General features: G+C 38.1%; 1 protein-coding gene across 4 annotated transcripts in view; it reads left to right on the top strand.

The window, feature by feature from the left end:
• csgalnact1a (chondroitin sulfate N-acetylgalactosaminyltransferase 1a) overlaps window positions 1-15,162 on the top strand; it is a 30,750-nt gene extending 15,588 nt beyond the window's left edge. For all 4 annotated transcript variants that reach the window (XM_078270983.1, XM_078270986.1, XM_078270985.1 and 1 more), the window contains exons 4-8: window positions 1,167-1,268; window positions 8,399-8,577; window positions 11,581-11,675; window positions 11,916-11,997; window positions 13,202-15,162. In XM_078270983.1, the coding sequence (XP_078127109.1) occupies window positions 1,167-1,268; window positions 8,399-8,577; window positions 11,581-11,675; window positions 11,916-11,997; window positions 13,202-13,497 (754 nt within the window). In that variant the 3' untranslated portion in view covers window positions 13,498-15,162. The remainder of the gene's footprint in view (window positions 1-1,166; window positions 1,269-8,398; window positions 8,578-11,580; window positions 11,676-11,915; window positions 11,998-13,201) is intronic.
• Window positions 15,163-17,675: the final 2,513 nt, after the last annotated feature.

Below are 17,675 nucleotides of genomic sequence, written 5' to 3'. Positions count from 1 at the left end.
TCCAAAGTGCAGAATATAGAGATAAAATGTGAATTCACAAAAACACAAACAAACTGTTTGTGTATGGATGGATGGATGGATGGATGGATGGATGGATGGATGGATGGATGGATGGATGGATGGATGGATGGATGGATGGATGGATGGATGGATGGATGGATGGATGGATGGATGGATGGATGGATGGATGGATGGATGGATGGATGGATGGATGGATGGATGGATGGATGGATGGATGGATGGATGGACAAACAAACTGTAAACACTTGCAGACAGACACTCTGGAGTTTTAAAAGGCAAATATTGCTCTTACTACATGATGAAATAATTATAGTGACAAATTGAAGAATGCCTCATCAGATCCCAGAAAAAAAAACAATTTACTTCTAATAATGGCATTAGAGAGAGGCTTTAACAAAACAGAATCTATAATGATTTTACTGTAAATGTCTACTCAGTATCCTCCGCATACATTTAGTCATTTGTAAGCATTTTGTGTTCATCTAGTTATGTGTTATGAGACATTTTTCCCAATGTGATTCTGGGGAGAATCTCACAAATGTGTGTATGTGTCCCCAGTGGGAGAGGAGGTGAATTATCTTCAGCATGTGCTTGAGATATTTGACATTTCTCCATCAAAGTGCCTGCAGGCATCTCTCACCTGGTCTCTCTTTTACTCAAGTTCAATCTCTCCCTGCTGTAACGTAGTGTCAGAATGAGGAGAGCCAGGATTATTGCCGAGAATGACGATTTTTTTTCATTAGCAATTCAATTGTCTGTTAATTTTTTTAATGAATGAATGAAATCATTATTTAGTCTAGAAATGTGAAACAAGAACAATACAATCTCCCAGATCCAAAGGTGACGTCTTTTTAAATGCATGTTTTGTCAAACTAACCCTAAGAGATCAAATGTGCAGTAATGTAACAGAGAGAAGCAGTAAATCATCATGTTTGAAAAGCTGTAACCTGCAAATGTTTTATTTATTTTATAACCTTTTTTTAAAACCCTCATTTGATCACAGTGCTCTTCCTTCCTGCTCAGTTGTAGAACGCTTTCATCCATAATGTCCCTTCCTTTGTGTGTGTGTGTGTGTGTGTGTGTGTGTGTGTCTGTGTGTGTGTGTGTGTGTGTCTGTGTGTGTGTGTGTGTGTGTGTGTGTACAGGGAAGTCTGTGTGCGTCAGGACGGCCGGGTCCATCTGACGGTGGTGTATTTTGGGAAAGAGCAGATGAGTGAAGTCCGCAGCACTCTGGAGAACACATCCAGGTGAGTTGGAAGCCCAGCTAAGATCAGATCTTTGGATTAGAGGCCAAACACACAATATGGATGGCAATTTATGTAGTGAAATTATCCCTGCCACAGTCACGCAACCGCTCTCAGAAGCACACGCTATAACAAAACATATTTCCACACATACAGCAGAAACCTCTCTTCTTCTTCCATTTCTGATCTGTCTCTCTCTCTCTCTCATGACACACACATACACACACACACCTGCTGGCTCGGCGTCCTGCCACAGCTAGTCATCTGTCTGATGAATAATAGACCAGTGTGCCACCCACGCTGAGGAGCTGAGAGCCTCCAGCCAACACAGATAAATTACAGCATGCCTGTGATCATCCCTGACTCACTCTCAAGCTCTCACATGGACCCCTCGACACCCACACCTCTGGAGACGATCGCTGCTGGCTGCTCAGAAGTCAGATCTGCTGTGGACTGAGCCTCAGATTCCCCAAGGGGGTTGCTATGGTGACGCTTGTCGATTTCCCGTCTCTCAAGGTTTTTCTGCGGCCTTGATACAGTCGGACTAGCTCTAGTATCACACAGCGTGTCTTTGTCCCTTTGGGTCTTTGACCAGCTGCTGTCGCTGAGGGGGGGAACTGTGAAGATAAAAAAGGCAGCGTTAAATACCTTTTGAAGTGAAGAAGAAGGCAAAATTCAGAAAAGAAGGAAAGACAAACAGAAACATACATGCCTGTAATATTATTGATTTTTAGTTTGGAAGAATTCTAAAAGGAATAAGGAAAAACGGTCGGAGCAAAAGTAAGTGGAGGTACAGTCAGTGTTGGATAAAGTACACTGTCCTATCAGCGGTTCTGCCTTGAACTTTTTAATGTTTTTTTTATGCTTCTCACAACCGAACAATGCATTCACCAGTTATGCAGCAACTTATCTGGGTGTGAGTCAGTGTCTGTAATCAGCACTGTGTGGTACTTTTCTTTTATCTGGCTTTCAGACTGTGCCTGAAATGAATGGGAATCATCACTGTAAGATAACTACCTGTTCCATTATCTTGGAGCCAGGCAGACACACATGTATACAGTATACGCACAGATAGGATCATAAACTGCATAAAGGCACACAGACGAAGATGCGTGCAATCGGGCTGCAACTGAGGGTTTTTGTCTTAACTGAGTTATTTATTTTTTTGATGAATACATTATCTTTTAGTTTTTAAAGTGTCTGATGTGGTTGGACAGCATGTCCAACAAACTGATTCTTTTCAAGCATAAACTGGCCCTTAGGCTCAGCAGTGATTTGAGCTAATGGTAACGACAGCATGCTAACAGCTATATTGACATAAATCAAAGTATTGGACATTTTGACATTTTAATCTGATGATGGTGCTAGAGGAAGTCAGGGGATCACCAAAGTCCACCAAAAGAGCATAAATATCTGTACCAAATGTCATGGCAATACATCCAAATCCAATTAAAAACAACCAAATGTGAATCTGATGGTAGCGCTAGAGGATAAAGCAGGGGATTACCAAAGTCATTAGGATTTAAGCACAAACCAGTCTTTGCATTTGCGAAGTTGTATTGAACCAATTGTGGGTAATTTTACTTATATATAAATGATAATTGAATCAATTATCACTACTGTCTTTTATCGACTAACCCATCTGTTACACTAATTGACTGATCGTCTCAGCAGTAGCGCACACATGCATGCAAATACTAACAAATGCTATTCAGCTTAACCTAACATAATCCTAATTACAATTTTGACTGTAAAAACTAAGTCCAAACCCCTAAAAGAGGAGTTTAATATTGGCCAAATGTCCTCACTTTGAAGGTCTAAAAGCAAATTATTTCACACCAAGATACTGTGCAAACACACACACACACACACACACACACACACACACACACACACACACACACACACACACACACACACACAAGTCAATATCTGTTCCCAGCAGTGATGGCATCATTAGTGGCTGATCTGATTCTACACTGCCCTTCCTACAAATTAAATTCATCTCTAGAAACTGCGTCTGCTCCCAAACAACCTCTAGCTATTTTTCCTTTTTCTTTTCTTTTTTAAATCACATGCAGTCACACTCCCTGCTTTTTAGTAGCACAGTGTCCCTGCTGAATTTCTTCCAAAAGAGCATTTATACGATCACCAGCTAAAGTGAGCTACTTGAAGCAAATTTCTAACAAGATCTAAATTGTCAAGGATCTCAGCCAGCTTTCTAACCCCAATCAACCTCTTTTCAGTGATTAAATGAGCGTAAAAGAATGTGTTTTTTTTGCAGGTGCTAATTATTTGGGTGTATATATCAAAGGCCAAACCAGGTCTACTACTAACAAAAGCCACAAAAAAACAGAATATAGGAGATAGAATAGCAACGCACTAGAAAAATCAGAGCATCAGTTTTCAAGCATTCTGCCAGACACCGGGGATATCGTTTAAAATAGATAGGATCAGCTGCTGAACTTTTCAGTATATTGCTTACACATCCATACTTCAAAGCCTGAACTCAGGCTCTAACCATTGGGGGGCATGTAAGTTCCTGAGCCTTACATGCTCAAGAATTATGATCGAGAATGTGAGATAAAGCTGAAGAGATAGAGAAAAGAGGGAGTGAGGTTGTGTGTAACGGAAGGAGAAGATTAAGCGATCTGTTTTAAAGAGATACCAGTCAATATGAATAAGTACTGTGTTTCAGATGCAGGGGAGAGACGATGGCTGAGGGGGGATCAGTGAGACAGTAAGTTAGAGGAGAGGTGTAAAGATAAGATGGGAGAGAAAGTTGGAAAAAAGTCAGATTTTCCGAGAATGGAAGAAGAGCATGAACAAGGATATCAAAGTACGTTAAGATGAAAGAGAAGCATCGGAAATTTGAACAAAGAAACGAAGGATGAGATTATTCTGTCACTCATTCAGCTACAATCTTTACCTCAACTCGTGTCAGCCTCTCCAATAAGCCTTTCATGTTATGGTGGCATTTCATTCAGTTCACAGACGGGTCGACAACTCTCTGAAGAGCCTCTGACAGCTCTGAGGAAGCGAGAAGATAATGTCCAGCAGAAGGTGAATGAGAAATTAGGAGTGGATGAAATGATTAACAAATCATGGAGGAGTTTTGAAAGCTGTCCAATATATTTATTTAAAGAGAGTCTCTACAAATCGCCAGTACCCAATTTTGCAAATTACTCACTGCTGATAACTCGTGTAGCTGTCTTGCCTGAGAGTGAGAGTGATCACAACAATTCTAAATTTTTTATAGCATGCACTTATACCTCTCCATTACATGCACAGACTGCTGATTCCCCAGCTCACTGTAAAGCACTAGCTTTTTTTTCTTCTTCTGCACAATAGCCCAGAAAGGATACACAGCCTCGCTTCTCTGTAAACAGCAGAAAGGTGGCAGACAAATAGGGGAAATGAGTTGCTTAAAATGTATAGTCATTAGAAATTCACAGGTAGAAGAGAGTTGGCATTGCTGCATCAGAGCATAGAGAGATGTTGAGGAAGTGAAAACAGTTTAGCTTATTTAGTTGAAATGAATGTATGAGGCAAGAGACTTGACTTCATTTGCACAAACTTGAAAGTGTTTTACTACTACGCAGTATTTTGCCAAATAAAACTGACACACAAAAAAATGTAGTGGTGCTACTAGAGGGCGTGAAATTCAAATGTCCGTATAGTCCGTAAAGTATAAAACCCAATGTACAGCTGAGGCTAATGGGAATGTCATTGGTTTTGTATTTGGTCATAAAGCAAAATATTGGACACATTCTGACTAGAAGATGTCGTTAGAGAAAAAATTAAAGATCAACAAAGTAAGGATAGTTCATCCTGATGGAAACATGAATGTCTGCACCAAATCCATCCAACAGTTGTTGAGACATTTTACTCAAAACCACAAGCCAACCTCATGATGGCGCTAGAGGAAATGTCAGGAGATCAACAAACTCATTAGGATTCATCTTAAACGTTTGTTCCAATCCATCCAGTAGATGTTGAGATATTTTACTAGATAAATGAAAACATTGATCGGTTGTGGACGCTTGAGAAAAAGTCAGGGGCTCACCAAAATCATTAGAAGTTATCTTCTGGGGAACAAGAATGTTGTGGTGGTGGGCCGACAGACTCACCAACATTGCCACCCCTGGAGCAATGTTACTATCATGGGCAAATAGAAAGAATGCTTCACTGTTATCTCAGAAACATGTTGAGACTGAAAATAATCCCGGATATGGCCACATAGAGGCCAAGAATTTTCACAAACACTAAACACAGTGTCTGCTGTCAGTCCTGAAGCTATAATGGCAAAAACATGTAAATGGTTACACACTCACAGTGAAAGAAAATCTGGTTTCCCTTTCCTGTCTTGAGCAGAACTAACAGGATCAGGACTGCTGCTGAGAAACAACATGACAGCTCTTAACAGGCTTCTCACTCTGACACAATTTCAACAATTTAGCCCCTTGTAGGTACCAGCCACCACGCCCACAGTAAATAAATTGACTATTTTCAGCCAAAGAGATTACATTTTCCCCTAAATAGCAGTAATCAGGAAAATATTACCACCATAAAATTATGAATTATTTATAACTACAATCATTGCAGATTCATGTCTGTACGCCTAATGAGAATACTACTGCCAGGAGACGCGGGGGAAACACTAGCCTGAATCTGTCCAATAGTAACAAAATCAACCTAGAATTTACATTACACAGTATCTGTTTGTTTAATTTATTCCAAAACCAACAACTTCAGCTAGCAGGCAGATTAGTTTTTACCTTTGGACATAGCCATGCTAGCTGTTACCCTGCGCTTCCTGTCTTTAAGGGGCTTAGCTGCATGCAGTATATTAGCATATCTCACAGCCCAGTGTCCTCTGTATATTTGTCAAGGAGTATTGGTTTTCAGGACAGATTTACATCAATTTAGTCCTTTGCCCTTAGTTAAATCAATTAAAGTAAACATCAGTGAAATTCAAAGTGACACATGCATGCAAATGATCTCACTGAGCTGTACCAAAATCTAAAACAACGCTCCAAGAAGACCAGAAATCTAACAAAATCTGCATACCAGCATTTCTAAAGCTCACTAAATGATACATATTTGGGTTCTTTTCATACATACCCCAACCGAACCCCCAGTAAAACCATAAATAGTCGTTTTTACGTTTTAGTTTTTCTACGGACTAAACAAACGATATATTTTTTTTAGTTATAGAGGTGCTGATAGACGTGTTCGTACAAAAACATGTACATTAACCAAAACGTTAAAATCTCTTAAGAGGTGCTGGTTTGTGGTGAACCTCTGGACAGAGCCAGCCATGCTGTCTTTATGCTAAGCTAAGATAATAAGCTGATGGCTGTAGCTTCATATTGAGCGTACAGAGTGGTATCGATCTTGTCATCTAACTCTTGTAAAGAAAGCTATTACGAGTATTCTCCAAAATGTCAAAAAATTCCTTTAAAACAAAGGAGGACATCATGTTTTGCTTAACAACATACAATCTATATTCCATCACTTTTGTTTTGTTTTAATTTGCAAGAAATAAGCAATTTATTTCAGTCACTGAGACGCTCCTATTGAAAGTTTTCTCTTCATCTCTGACAAATGAGCTCCCCGCCCCATTAAAGTTGAGTCTGAGTCAACATGTGAATGTAGCTGCTATTTCATTGGCATTGTTTGAGACAAACAGAGCTATTGTGCTCTGTCTCTGCCATCTGTGGACAGTTTAGTGCCAGTGGGTGGGTCAGCCTCTCCTGGGACTCTAAAACAGATAAATTCTGTTTGAATTCATAAACTGTAGACAGACGTAGCATATACTGCAGACATGTTGATTGACAGCACATAAACACCAATGGACAGGTACACAATAACATCTTGTTATTGTTCCTGATATTTTACCATGTTTATGTGTCTCTGCTCTGACCAGAATTAAAAGGTCTTATTTGATAAGATATAAGAGATATAAAAGGATAGGAGTGAGACAAAGGTTTTTACACAGTAATATACATGAATATATATGTTGATCCACACTATTCACCCAGACATCTACACTCAGCTGTCAAATGGAAAAGCGGGAAGCATGATTCAAGCTGCCTCTGGCAAAAACTAACAGACCATGTTTCCTTTGGTCATCCTGGTTTCCTCTAACAAAGCTGTGTATGTCTACCCAACATCACATGAATGAATGAAGGAGGAGGTCAGATCCTGTTTGTTCTGCCTCGGACACGAGACATGTGATCCAATTTTTCCTCAGTATCTTCAAGCTGAAGTCGATCTAATGTGCGTGTCTGTGTATGTGCATGCATGAGTAACGGATTAGTCACAAGCAGTGTGAACTGTTATGGTTAAGGGAAAAAAGCCACTGCTGTGTTCATCTTGATCCAGCTGTTTCTCTTTACTCTCACCACATCCTCAGAAAAATGCAGGCCAGCGATGGAGGAGGCTTTGTTGACCTTCAGGTTCCTCACAATCTGTTGCCTTTTACTCATTATATCCAGCTTCATTATATTTTTTCCCAGTACTCCCCTTCTGCAAAACTATGTGGCCCTCATGTGTGCTGTGCTAGTTTTTGACTGAACACAAATGTATTGAGGAATAGGCAGCATATGAGCCACAGTATCAGTTGAAATAATAAAGGCATTTAAATGGTATTTTGGCACAAGACAGAGCATTAAGATTTGATAAGAATGCAGGAGCCAGGTAATTTCAGTTTAAAAATTAAGTGGTGCATATTCCCAAGCAAACTGACACATTAATTAAACTACTGGCTGCAGATTGGACACAAGATGATTTCATAGCTGAGGAGCACAACAGGCTTGGAGACTCCTTGTTCATATCAGACCTGCAAGATTACCTGCTGAATATTGCATTATAATTTCTGAAGTTTCTGAAGCATTTCAACCAGCGCATAAATCATCAAGCCACAACTTTCTCTTAACCATCTCCTGTTTTAATTCATTTTATTTAAATCTCTCTCTCTCTCTCTCTCTCTCTCTCTCTCTCTCTCTCTCTCTCTCTCTCATTTAAATAAAATGTATTTTAATGTATTGCTATTTTCATTCTGTGTGTGTTCTGTAAGAAAACTGACTTCTGTTTCTCTGTCTAACCACTCTCTCTTGCTCACTCTGAAGGGAAGTACATTTTAAGAACTACACTCTGCTGCAGCTGGACGAGGAGTTTTCTCGGGGACGGGGTCTAGACGTCGGGGCCCGAGCCTGGAAGGGAAGCAATGTACTGCTTTTCTTCTGCGACGTGGACATCTACTTCACCGTTGACTTCCTCAACACCTGCCGACTCAACACGCAGCCCGGTGAGACTTTGATAGAATTAACATTAAAGATATCTGCCAATTACATTGCACTGCATGCGTTTGAAGCTACCTTTAATTATGATATGTAAAATGTAACTTTTCACAAATACCTTTTTAAGGATATCCAACACTCCTTTGTAGATATTTTAAAGGGATTTGTGACTAGTAATAACTTAAATTCAGGATATCTTCATTGTAGTTTTGACTGGTCCTACTTTCAGTTTCAGATATCTACAATTGAATTTTGACTAGTAATATCTGTTGATGTATGTATGTATGTAATGAGATCAGATTTAAATTATGACTATTCAAAACTAAATTTAAGATATCTTCACAGTGTGAGTTTTGCCTAGTCATAGTTTAAATGTAGACATCTTGAATTCACATTTCATTTTAGGAAAAATGGAATGTAGACGTCTCTAATTAGATTCTCCATACAACTCAATAATTTGTTCTTACTGAGACGTAATTAAAAAGATCTCAGATTTAAATTTTGACTAGTCCAAATCTAATTACAGATATCTGTCATAAATGCATTGTGGGTATCTGTAAAGGTAATAAATGATACAACAGCATGAAGACTTATGTGATGTCATTATACTAGGGCTGTCATACGATTCATTTTTTTTAATCGCGATTAATCGCTGAATTTCTATAGTTAATCGAGATTAATTGCATGTTTTATCACATGACTAAAATTCTATTATTTTGCATTTCAGAACAGTTTTTAAGTACATATTAACAATGGAAAGCAATTTTTACCAGTGTATCTTGATTGGGAATCAAATGAATGCAAAGAAAGTTACTTTATGAACTTGATTTTAAAGGGGTGATAGAATGATTATATAGGGTATTTTACACTGTTCCTTAAGGTCTCCTAATAGGTTATGTACCATTGGTTGGGCTGAAAATTGCCCGAATGCTGTTTTATTAGGCCCTTAACTACCCTGTGAATATGGCTCTATTTGGAACAAGAGCTTTTCTTCCAAATATGGTATGCTCATGAATATTTAGATGAGCTGCGCGCTGATTGAACCCCATAGAAACACATTGGAGACGAGACAGCAGGTCTCATATTTCAGACACTGCAAAGTTATACATTGTTTGTCGGGCTATTTCGTTATTAAATTCACTTCTGAGACTTTTTTAAGCGAGAAATCAACTATATAAAGCTCAAATATGGGCCTTTTTACGAAAATTGATGGCTAATTGCAAATTTAGTAAGACGTGTCGGACTTTAGGAGCTCCACACAGTCTGACGAGAAAGCGGCAACCTCCATACCCAGTTAAAGTCACCGTTTCTCGGTTACTGGACAACCGGGGGTCGGGGCTCCGCGGAGCTTCGGAGCTGCAAGCTAGGCTATGTGTCCCATTTAATCCTATGGGAAAAGATCGTTGCTACACTTTCGGCATAACTTTCGTATATTTACAGTTTGAATTTCGTCCAAGCCAGAGTCTATGAAGTAGGACACGCCGGGTGGCGAGGCAGCACCGGCCGCTGTCACGTAGCCTGCTGAGCTCCTGCTTAACTCCGACACACAGTCGGACAAAATTTGCAATTAGCCATCAATTTTCGTAAAACGGCCCATATTTGACCTCTACATAGTTGATTTCTTGCATAAAAAAGTCAGAAGTGAATTTAGTAATTAAATAGCGGACCTCTGGAGATCTGCATGACCTAGCTAGATTCAGAAGACTAAGCTGACCTCAGGTCAGTGGTGTAGCCTATGCAAATGTTGGGGCATGACAAAGACTAGGAGTTGGGATGCTGACGTCAGCTTCCAGCTTTGTTGAGATTTGCCCGTTTTCAGCGGCAGTTTCAAAATGTGAGATTTGCAGAGGATAGGGGTATCAATGGGATTTTGAGCTTCTATGTATGTCCTATTTACCCACCGAACTGTCGTTATTCAACTATGACAAGGTAAAATCGGTTTTGCATTCTATCACCCCTTTAAGATTTGTAATTATTTATTTACTGTAAACAAAAGAAACATGTGTGAATATGTCATTATTGCACAATTCCTCCAAGTACCTAACTAAAAAACTAAAAATCCTTATCCTTACTAGAGTCAATATAGTGTTTAGTGACTCCTAAATCATTTTGATTACTCACTGACGTCCAGTGATCACCGGTTAATGAGACAGCGTTTGCAGCACCTTGCAGCAGTTCCACTGTGGCTGCTTTCTCCGTGTCGTACAGGCGGTGTGTGGCTGCTGTCCCCCTCGACAGCAGTGTTTAAGACGGGTCAGAACATGCCAACCGCAGTACGTCTTTAAAGACCCGAGTCCTCTACGATGCTGACAGGTCTGCAGTTAGTTGCCACCCGTTTCGCAAGAGCTGTAGTAATTTTTTGGGATTTGGTTTCATCCACAGGTCGGCAAGTAGCACTCTCCAAAATAGTGCTTTGCCTGAGTGGGTAGCATGCTAGCAGCTAGCATCACGTAACTGTACTACTATGCTTAGCTCCATAGGTGGTAGCTCAAGCTTGACGTCCTTCGGTGATATTTTAATTCGGTTTTACACAATCTGCATGTGGCTTTCGACTTGTCTACGAGCCGTCCGGGAGTTTTGGAAAATAAAAAGCGCCATTCAGGATTTCATTGCTGCTGTCTTTCTCCATCATGCCTGCAGCCTGCAGCAGCAGGATGTGTTACGAGGAAGTGGCAGCTTGATGATAAGTAACGGTGCTGCAAAGGGTCAAAATAGTAGCCTGTTAGGCACGACGCAAAGCCGAGTGAAGTGTAAAATAAATTAATAAATGCCGGCGTGCGATTAATGCGATTAAAAAAAACCGCAGCGCGATTAACGCGTTAACGCTGTTAATTATACATATCTTTAAAAATGATTTCTTGTTCTTGTTATTATGACTTTGCATGCACAAATGCATTATAAATGTCTCAAATGTGATTAAAGATGGTCATGGGAAAATCATGTCTTACCCTACAAACACAAAAATACACCACTGCCTCGTTGTCTGACACTGCCGTCTCACTCCCTCTCAGGTAAAAAGGTGTTCTACCCCGTGTTATTCAGCCAGTACAACCCAACTCTGATCTATGGAAGTCCTGAACACGTCCCACCTGTGGAGCAACAGCTGGTAACACACACCAATCAAGTCTGTCTTCTCTCTTTTCTTTTTCAAACACTGTGCAAGCCACCTGTGGAAAATATCATATTCAATTATGTTCTACATCGCTGGGAGGTTTAGAAACATTTCCTCTCTCCAGCTGCTACAAACTCACAGAAGCATCCTCCTGTTGATGTGCCTCCCAACTGTTTTGAACTAATATAGTTCTCTCCATAAGCTCTCTAAGACTTGCACTTCTTTTCTCTGCAGGTGATCAAGAAAGACACGGGGTTCTGGAGGGATTTCGGTTTCGGCATGACCTGCCAATACAGGTCCGACTTCATCAACATAGGTAAATATTTGCGGTCATGCCCATCAAAATATCTTAGCAATGCAGGAATTCATAAATAGTTGCTCTTGGGGGTTGATTATCTGTGCAGAGGCGTTACATAACGCAGGGTAAAAATGAGCTTCCTAGATGGCTAGATGCTATGTTAATGGTGCCATGGCTTAATGGGTATGAACAACTTCAGAACACAAATGGTTCAGTATTACATTTGTTAGATTTTATTACATTCCTCTGCATGAAATAGCTCTAAGCAGCAGCAGCAGCATATAATAGCATATCTTACAGCCCCCTTGTCCTCTGTATCTGTATATTAGTTGAGGAATATTGGTTCTCATAACAGATTTAAATCAATTTAGTTTTCCTCCAAAGTGACCAATCACGTGATCAATTAAAGACATTACATTCAGTGGTTTATTGTTTATGACCCAAACACACACACACACACACACAAGCATACAAATGCTCTCACTTAACTGTGCCAAATATTTAAACAAGCTCCAAGAAGGGCAATAATGTGATTAAAAGGATAGTCGACATTTTAGTCGATTATTCACTTTCTTGCAAAGAGTTACAGTATGTGCAAGTATATGTATTTATGTATGTAAACGCTGCAGTTTCATATTTACCATACAGACAAATCAGTATTCTCATCTAACTCAACTTGACAAGAAAGGGAAAACGTGTTTCCCCAAAATGTCAAACTAGTCATTATTCATAATTAGGTTGTGCAGTTTAATGTTCATAAACAAATGAACACTTCATCTGTTGGGTTAAAATTCCTGCCTCATTTCTGTTTAAAGCTGGAGCATGAGTGTAAAAAGGGAGATGGACAGAATAATCTAAATAAAACTGCAGAGAAACACAAAGGATGAGCAAAAGCAGACACAAGTACTTCCAAAGATACAGGTTCAAACATGTCTGGTCGAGAACTATTTTGCAGCATCAGTCTAGAATGTCCTCACCGCCCCTTTTATGAAACAACAAACAAGGCTGAGTGGAAAACTGATTAAGATCACACACTGTAAACCCTCATCAGGATTCATAATCAGCGTTCCTTTAAGAGGAAGTAAACACATTGCTGAAGACATAAATTACTTAGAAATGTTTGCATATCAAAAGGTTTAAAATCTCCATTTTACACAACAGCACATCCTATGATGGTATAATAAAGTTTTACTGCATTCCCCTTCTGCTCTCTTATCGTTAGGAGGTTTTGACATCGACATCAAAGGCTGGGGTGGGGAAGATGTCCACCTGTACAGGAAGTACCTCCATAGCAACCTCCTTGTGGTCCGAGCACCGTCACGAGGCTTGTTCCACCTGTGGCACGAGAAACACTGCGCTGATGAGCTCCCTCCAGACCAGTACCGCATGTGCATGCAGTCTAAGGCCATGAACGAGGCCTCGCACGGCCAGCTGGGGATGCTGTTCTTCAGGCACGAAATCGAAGCTCACCTCCGCAAACAGAAACAACAGCAAAACTCAAACCCCAAGAAGACATGAAGACTTAAAGGTGGTTGAATAATAATCACTGTAAAGACTGCAATCACTTGAAATAACGCAGATAAGTTCAACTTTAAAGGAATAGTTCAACATTTTGGACAGTATGCTAATTTGTTTTCTTGCAGAGAGTTAGTCTTCTCTAATATAGATATAGATATCCCTCTCAAATGTAAGATTGGTATCAATCTTCTCATCTAACTCTCAGCAAGAAAGCAAATAGGTGAATTTCCAAAGAGGCGAACTACTCCTTTAATGAAAAATGTGAAGACTTTTTTTTAAAGATAATCTTTTTGTGCATTTTAGAGGACAGTTGAATGTGTGAAAGGGGAGAGAGAGGGGGAATGACATTCAGCAAAGGGCTGCAGGTTAGAATTGAACCTGCGTTCACTGCAGCAAGGAGAGAGCCTTTGTAGATGGGGCGTATGCTCAACCAGGTGAGCTATCCAGGCACCCCAGACTTTTTACTTCTTTTCCAAGGACTCTGAGCAATGTGTTGCTCTGAAAAGGACAACAAAAAATTAGGATGAATTCAAACTGGCTTGAGGAACTCATCGACACTACCGGAGTTGGACATTATTCAACAGACTGTTTGAAACCATCTGTAGTTTAATAGCCATTTGTAATTTCCTCTGTAACTGCAGGAAAGTCTTTTAGAAGGAAAACAAAGCACCTATGTTTGAGCTATGAAGTGCTTCTGAACTTTGTGCCTTCTGCAAATAAAACCTGAACATGGTCTTTTCAAGATGGCCAATGAAGAATTGAACATAGAGGTTTTTATATATAGGGAAACAGAGCCACCTAGTGGACTGAAAGTGAACAACATGTTGGTGCATAAACAATGAAGGACTCTTTTAAAGCCTGGAATGGCCTTGTTTTTTAAATAAATTATTAATTCCTTTATTTATGTTTGTTATCAATTCTTAAATTCCACCATGTATAAGTATTATTTTCCAATCTGTTATTGCCTGGACAGTATTCTGTGTGGGTCCATAATAAATGGTGCTGTGTCAAAGAAAAACATGCTATGAATGACAGTATTGTAGGTTTTTGTCAGTAAAATGACAATTTTTCTCAATTAGCATCCTAAATATAAGATGTATGTAGGCTATTTATGCCCAACATATTAAATAATAAATATAAATACATATATTTTATATCATAATATAATGCTTATTTAAAATAAAAATGTAAAAGATAAAACATAATAACTAATTTGTGTTTTTTGTCACATAACTAATTTGTGGACACATAATGGATATATAAAGGAAATAATTATTACTGCCCTGACGTTGACGATGGCTTAACAAGTCAGAATGAGACTTATTGATCCTAATATTTTTGTCTTTGTCAATCAAATTACATTACATGTACTGAGCAGTCACGGAAACTGGTAATGTTAGTTTTAGAGATATAACTGCCTAGATCGTTCCTTTATATTTGTTTTAATATAGTCTCCCATAAATCTTGCTCCAGCACTTCAATTAAAATGAGCTGTACTTTTGGTGGATGGCCATAGATGTGAAAAGAGGCACTTTTTAAATCATGTTGTTATTGTTTGCTATTGAAACATTCCTTGTGAAAAGATACATTAAATATCATTGAAATGTACATTTCATGTTATTTTTTCACTTCATTGAAATGAGTTGAATAAAACCTATTTCTGCATTGAGTATGTTTTATTAGGATGGGTTTTCTTATTATCAAATGTTATCCAGCTTTAAGGTGGAATATAAGACAAAGATATTATATTTTTACTTCTATAACCTTGACATTTTGACACAATTCAATGTGTTAAAGCTCAGCTCATTATTATGTTAAATTATTATGCTTATTTTTATGATAAAAAGTCTTCACCTGTCAATCAAGACAAACAGGGCAAAGGCAGTTATGAGAGAACAAAAGAAAGGAAGATGAAATATATACTGTAGGTTCTTTATCAGACTCTTTAAGGGAACAAAAGTGGTTCATTCAAGTGCTTTCAATTACTTTTTTATTTTAATAAAACCTCTCTGCACAATGTGGGCATGTGCCGACTCTGCTTGATTACTAACTTTCCTGTTAGTTTAAACTTCCTCTTGTTCATTCTGGTCCATCAAGAGATTCTTTCTAATCCACTTCCGATGACAGGATGATGGGAGATTAAATCCACTGTCCTCCTTCTGTGCAAAAATGTATTTAAACAGTCTGAGTCTGATCAAGTTCAATCAGCACAACAGACTGCAGCCTCCACCATAAAGTTGGCCGTACAGTTGGATCAAAACCTTAACACTACAAAATGCATTTCCTGCAGAAAATGCTTGTGAATTGGCCCAGGCCAGACTGGGAATCAATCCAAGGGTCAAAGTCTGCAGTGCCTACTTGCTGGTGCTAGTTTCAGCAATGCTAACTGCTGAGCCACTGTACCACTGACTACAGTATTTCGAAAACAGCCATATTATAGTATGTCAAAAAAGCCATTAAATAGTCAGAGTATGGTATGTCATAAAAATGTCATAGTATAGTATATCGAAAAAGTCATAAAAGTCATTGTATATTATATTAAAAAAGTGACAAAAAGTAATTTCGAAGAGTCATGAAAAAGACAGTATAGTATGTCTAAAAAGTCATGGTATAGCATGTCAAAAAAGACATAAAAAGTCATATATGTTGACAAAATCATTGTATAGTATGCAAAAAAAAGTGATAAAATCACTATCAGTCATACTATACAATGCTGAAAAAGTGATAAAACAGTCAAAGTATAGTTTGTTGGAAAAAGTCACAGTATAGCATGTCAAAAATGGTCGTAGTATCGCATGTTAAAAAAAGTGACAAAAAAGGCATAGTATAGTTTGTCAAAAAAAGTGATAAAAAAGTCATTATGTCAAAAAAAGTTAGTATATATACTAGACGAAAAAGTGATTAAAAAAAGGTCATAGTATACTTTGTTGAAAAAAGTCATAGTATAGTATGTCAAAAAATGTCATGGTTATAGCATATCGAAAAAAGTCATAGTTGAGTATGTCGAAAAAAGTGATAAAAAACTCATAGCATAGCATGTCGAAAAAAAATGATAGTATAGCATGAATGGAAAAAAATGATAAAAAAAAAGTCATAGTATAGTATGTCAAAAAAAAGTGATAAAAAAGTCATAGTATAGTATATCGGATAAAAAGTGATATAAAGAATAGTATGTCGAAAAAAGTCATAGTATAGCATGTTGAAAAAATTCATAGTATAGCATGTCAAAAAAAGTAATAGTATATAGCATGTCAAAAATGGTCATAGTATAGCATGTCAAAAAAAGTGATAAAAAAGTTTTTAAAAAGTCATAGTTTAGAATGTTGAAAAAAGTGATAAAAAACTCATCGTATAGCATGTCGAAAAAAGTGAAAGTATAGCATGTTGAAAAAAAGTCATAGTGTAGTATGTTGAAAAAATACATAGTATAGTATGTCAAAAAAGTGATTAAAAAAGTCATAGTATAGTAAGTCAAAAAAAGTCATAGTATAACAAAGTAAGTAATTTACAAGTTTTACTGATCCACAGTGGGGAAATTCCAGTTTCTTCAAACATTACACACTGAAGTGGCACTTCACCAGTTACCAGTCAACACTAAGTACTTCGATCTGCACCAGGACTTGAACCAGCAACCCTCCAGTTCCCAACTACTACTGCCAGTCACAGTGTCCTAAGTTTTAAAAAAAATGATAAAAAAAGTCATAGTATAGCATGTCGAAAAAGTCATGGTATAGCATTTTGAAAAAAAGTGACAAAAAAGGCATAGTATAGTATGTCACAAAAAGTGATAAAAAGTCATAGTATAGTATGTCGATAAAAGTCATAGTATAGAATCTTGAAAAAAGTGATAAAAAAGCCACAGTTTAGGATGTGTAAAAATGTGATTAAAAAAATAGTCATAGTATAGTATGTTGAAAAAAGTGATAAAAAAGTAACAAAAACACTCTGTACTTTGATCCGTACCGGGACTTGTACCAAATGTACAAGTCCTACAAATATTGTATGAGAAATAACAATTGTGGCAGTGAGAGCAAGTTAAAGAGAAAGTTTTAAGACAATGTTCTCTCTCCTCTGACTGCACTGTAGCTGTGACATCACCCACATTGAGCACCCCTTAAAAATGCAGTATAAGCCTAAAGAAACACTAAACTTAAACAGTGATAACACAAAACCTTTAA

Source organism: Sander vitreus, chromosome 16 (genome assembly GCF_031162955.1).
Source record: "Sander vitreus isolate 19-12246 chromosome 16, sanVit1, whole genome shotgun sequence".
In the NCBI taxonomy this organism is placed as follows: domain Eukaryota; kingdom Metazoa; phylum Chordata; class Actinopteri; order Perciformes; family Percidae; genus Sander; species Sander vitreus.
Note: the sequence above shows the minus strand (reverse complement) of the source record. Positions and strands in the feature narration are given on the sequence as shown.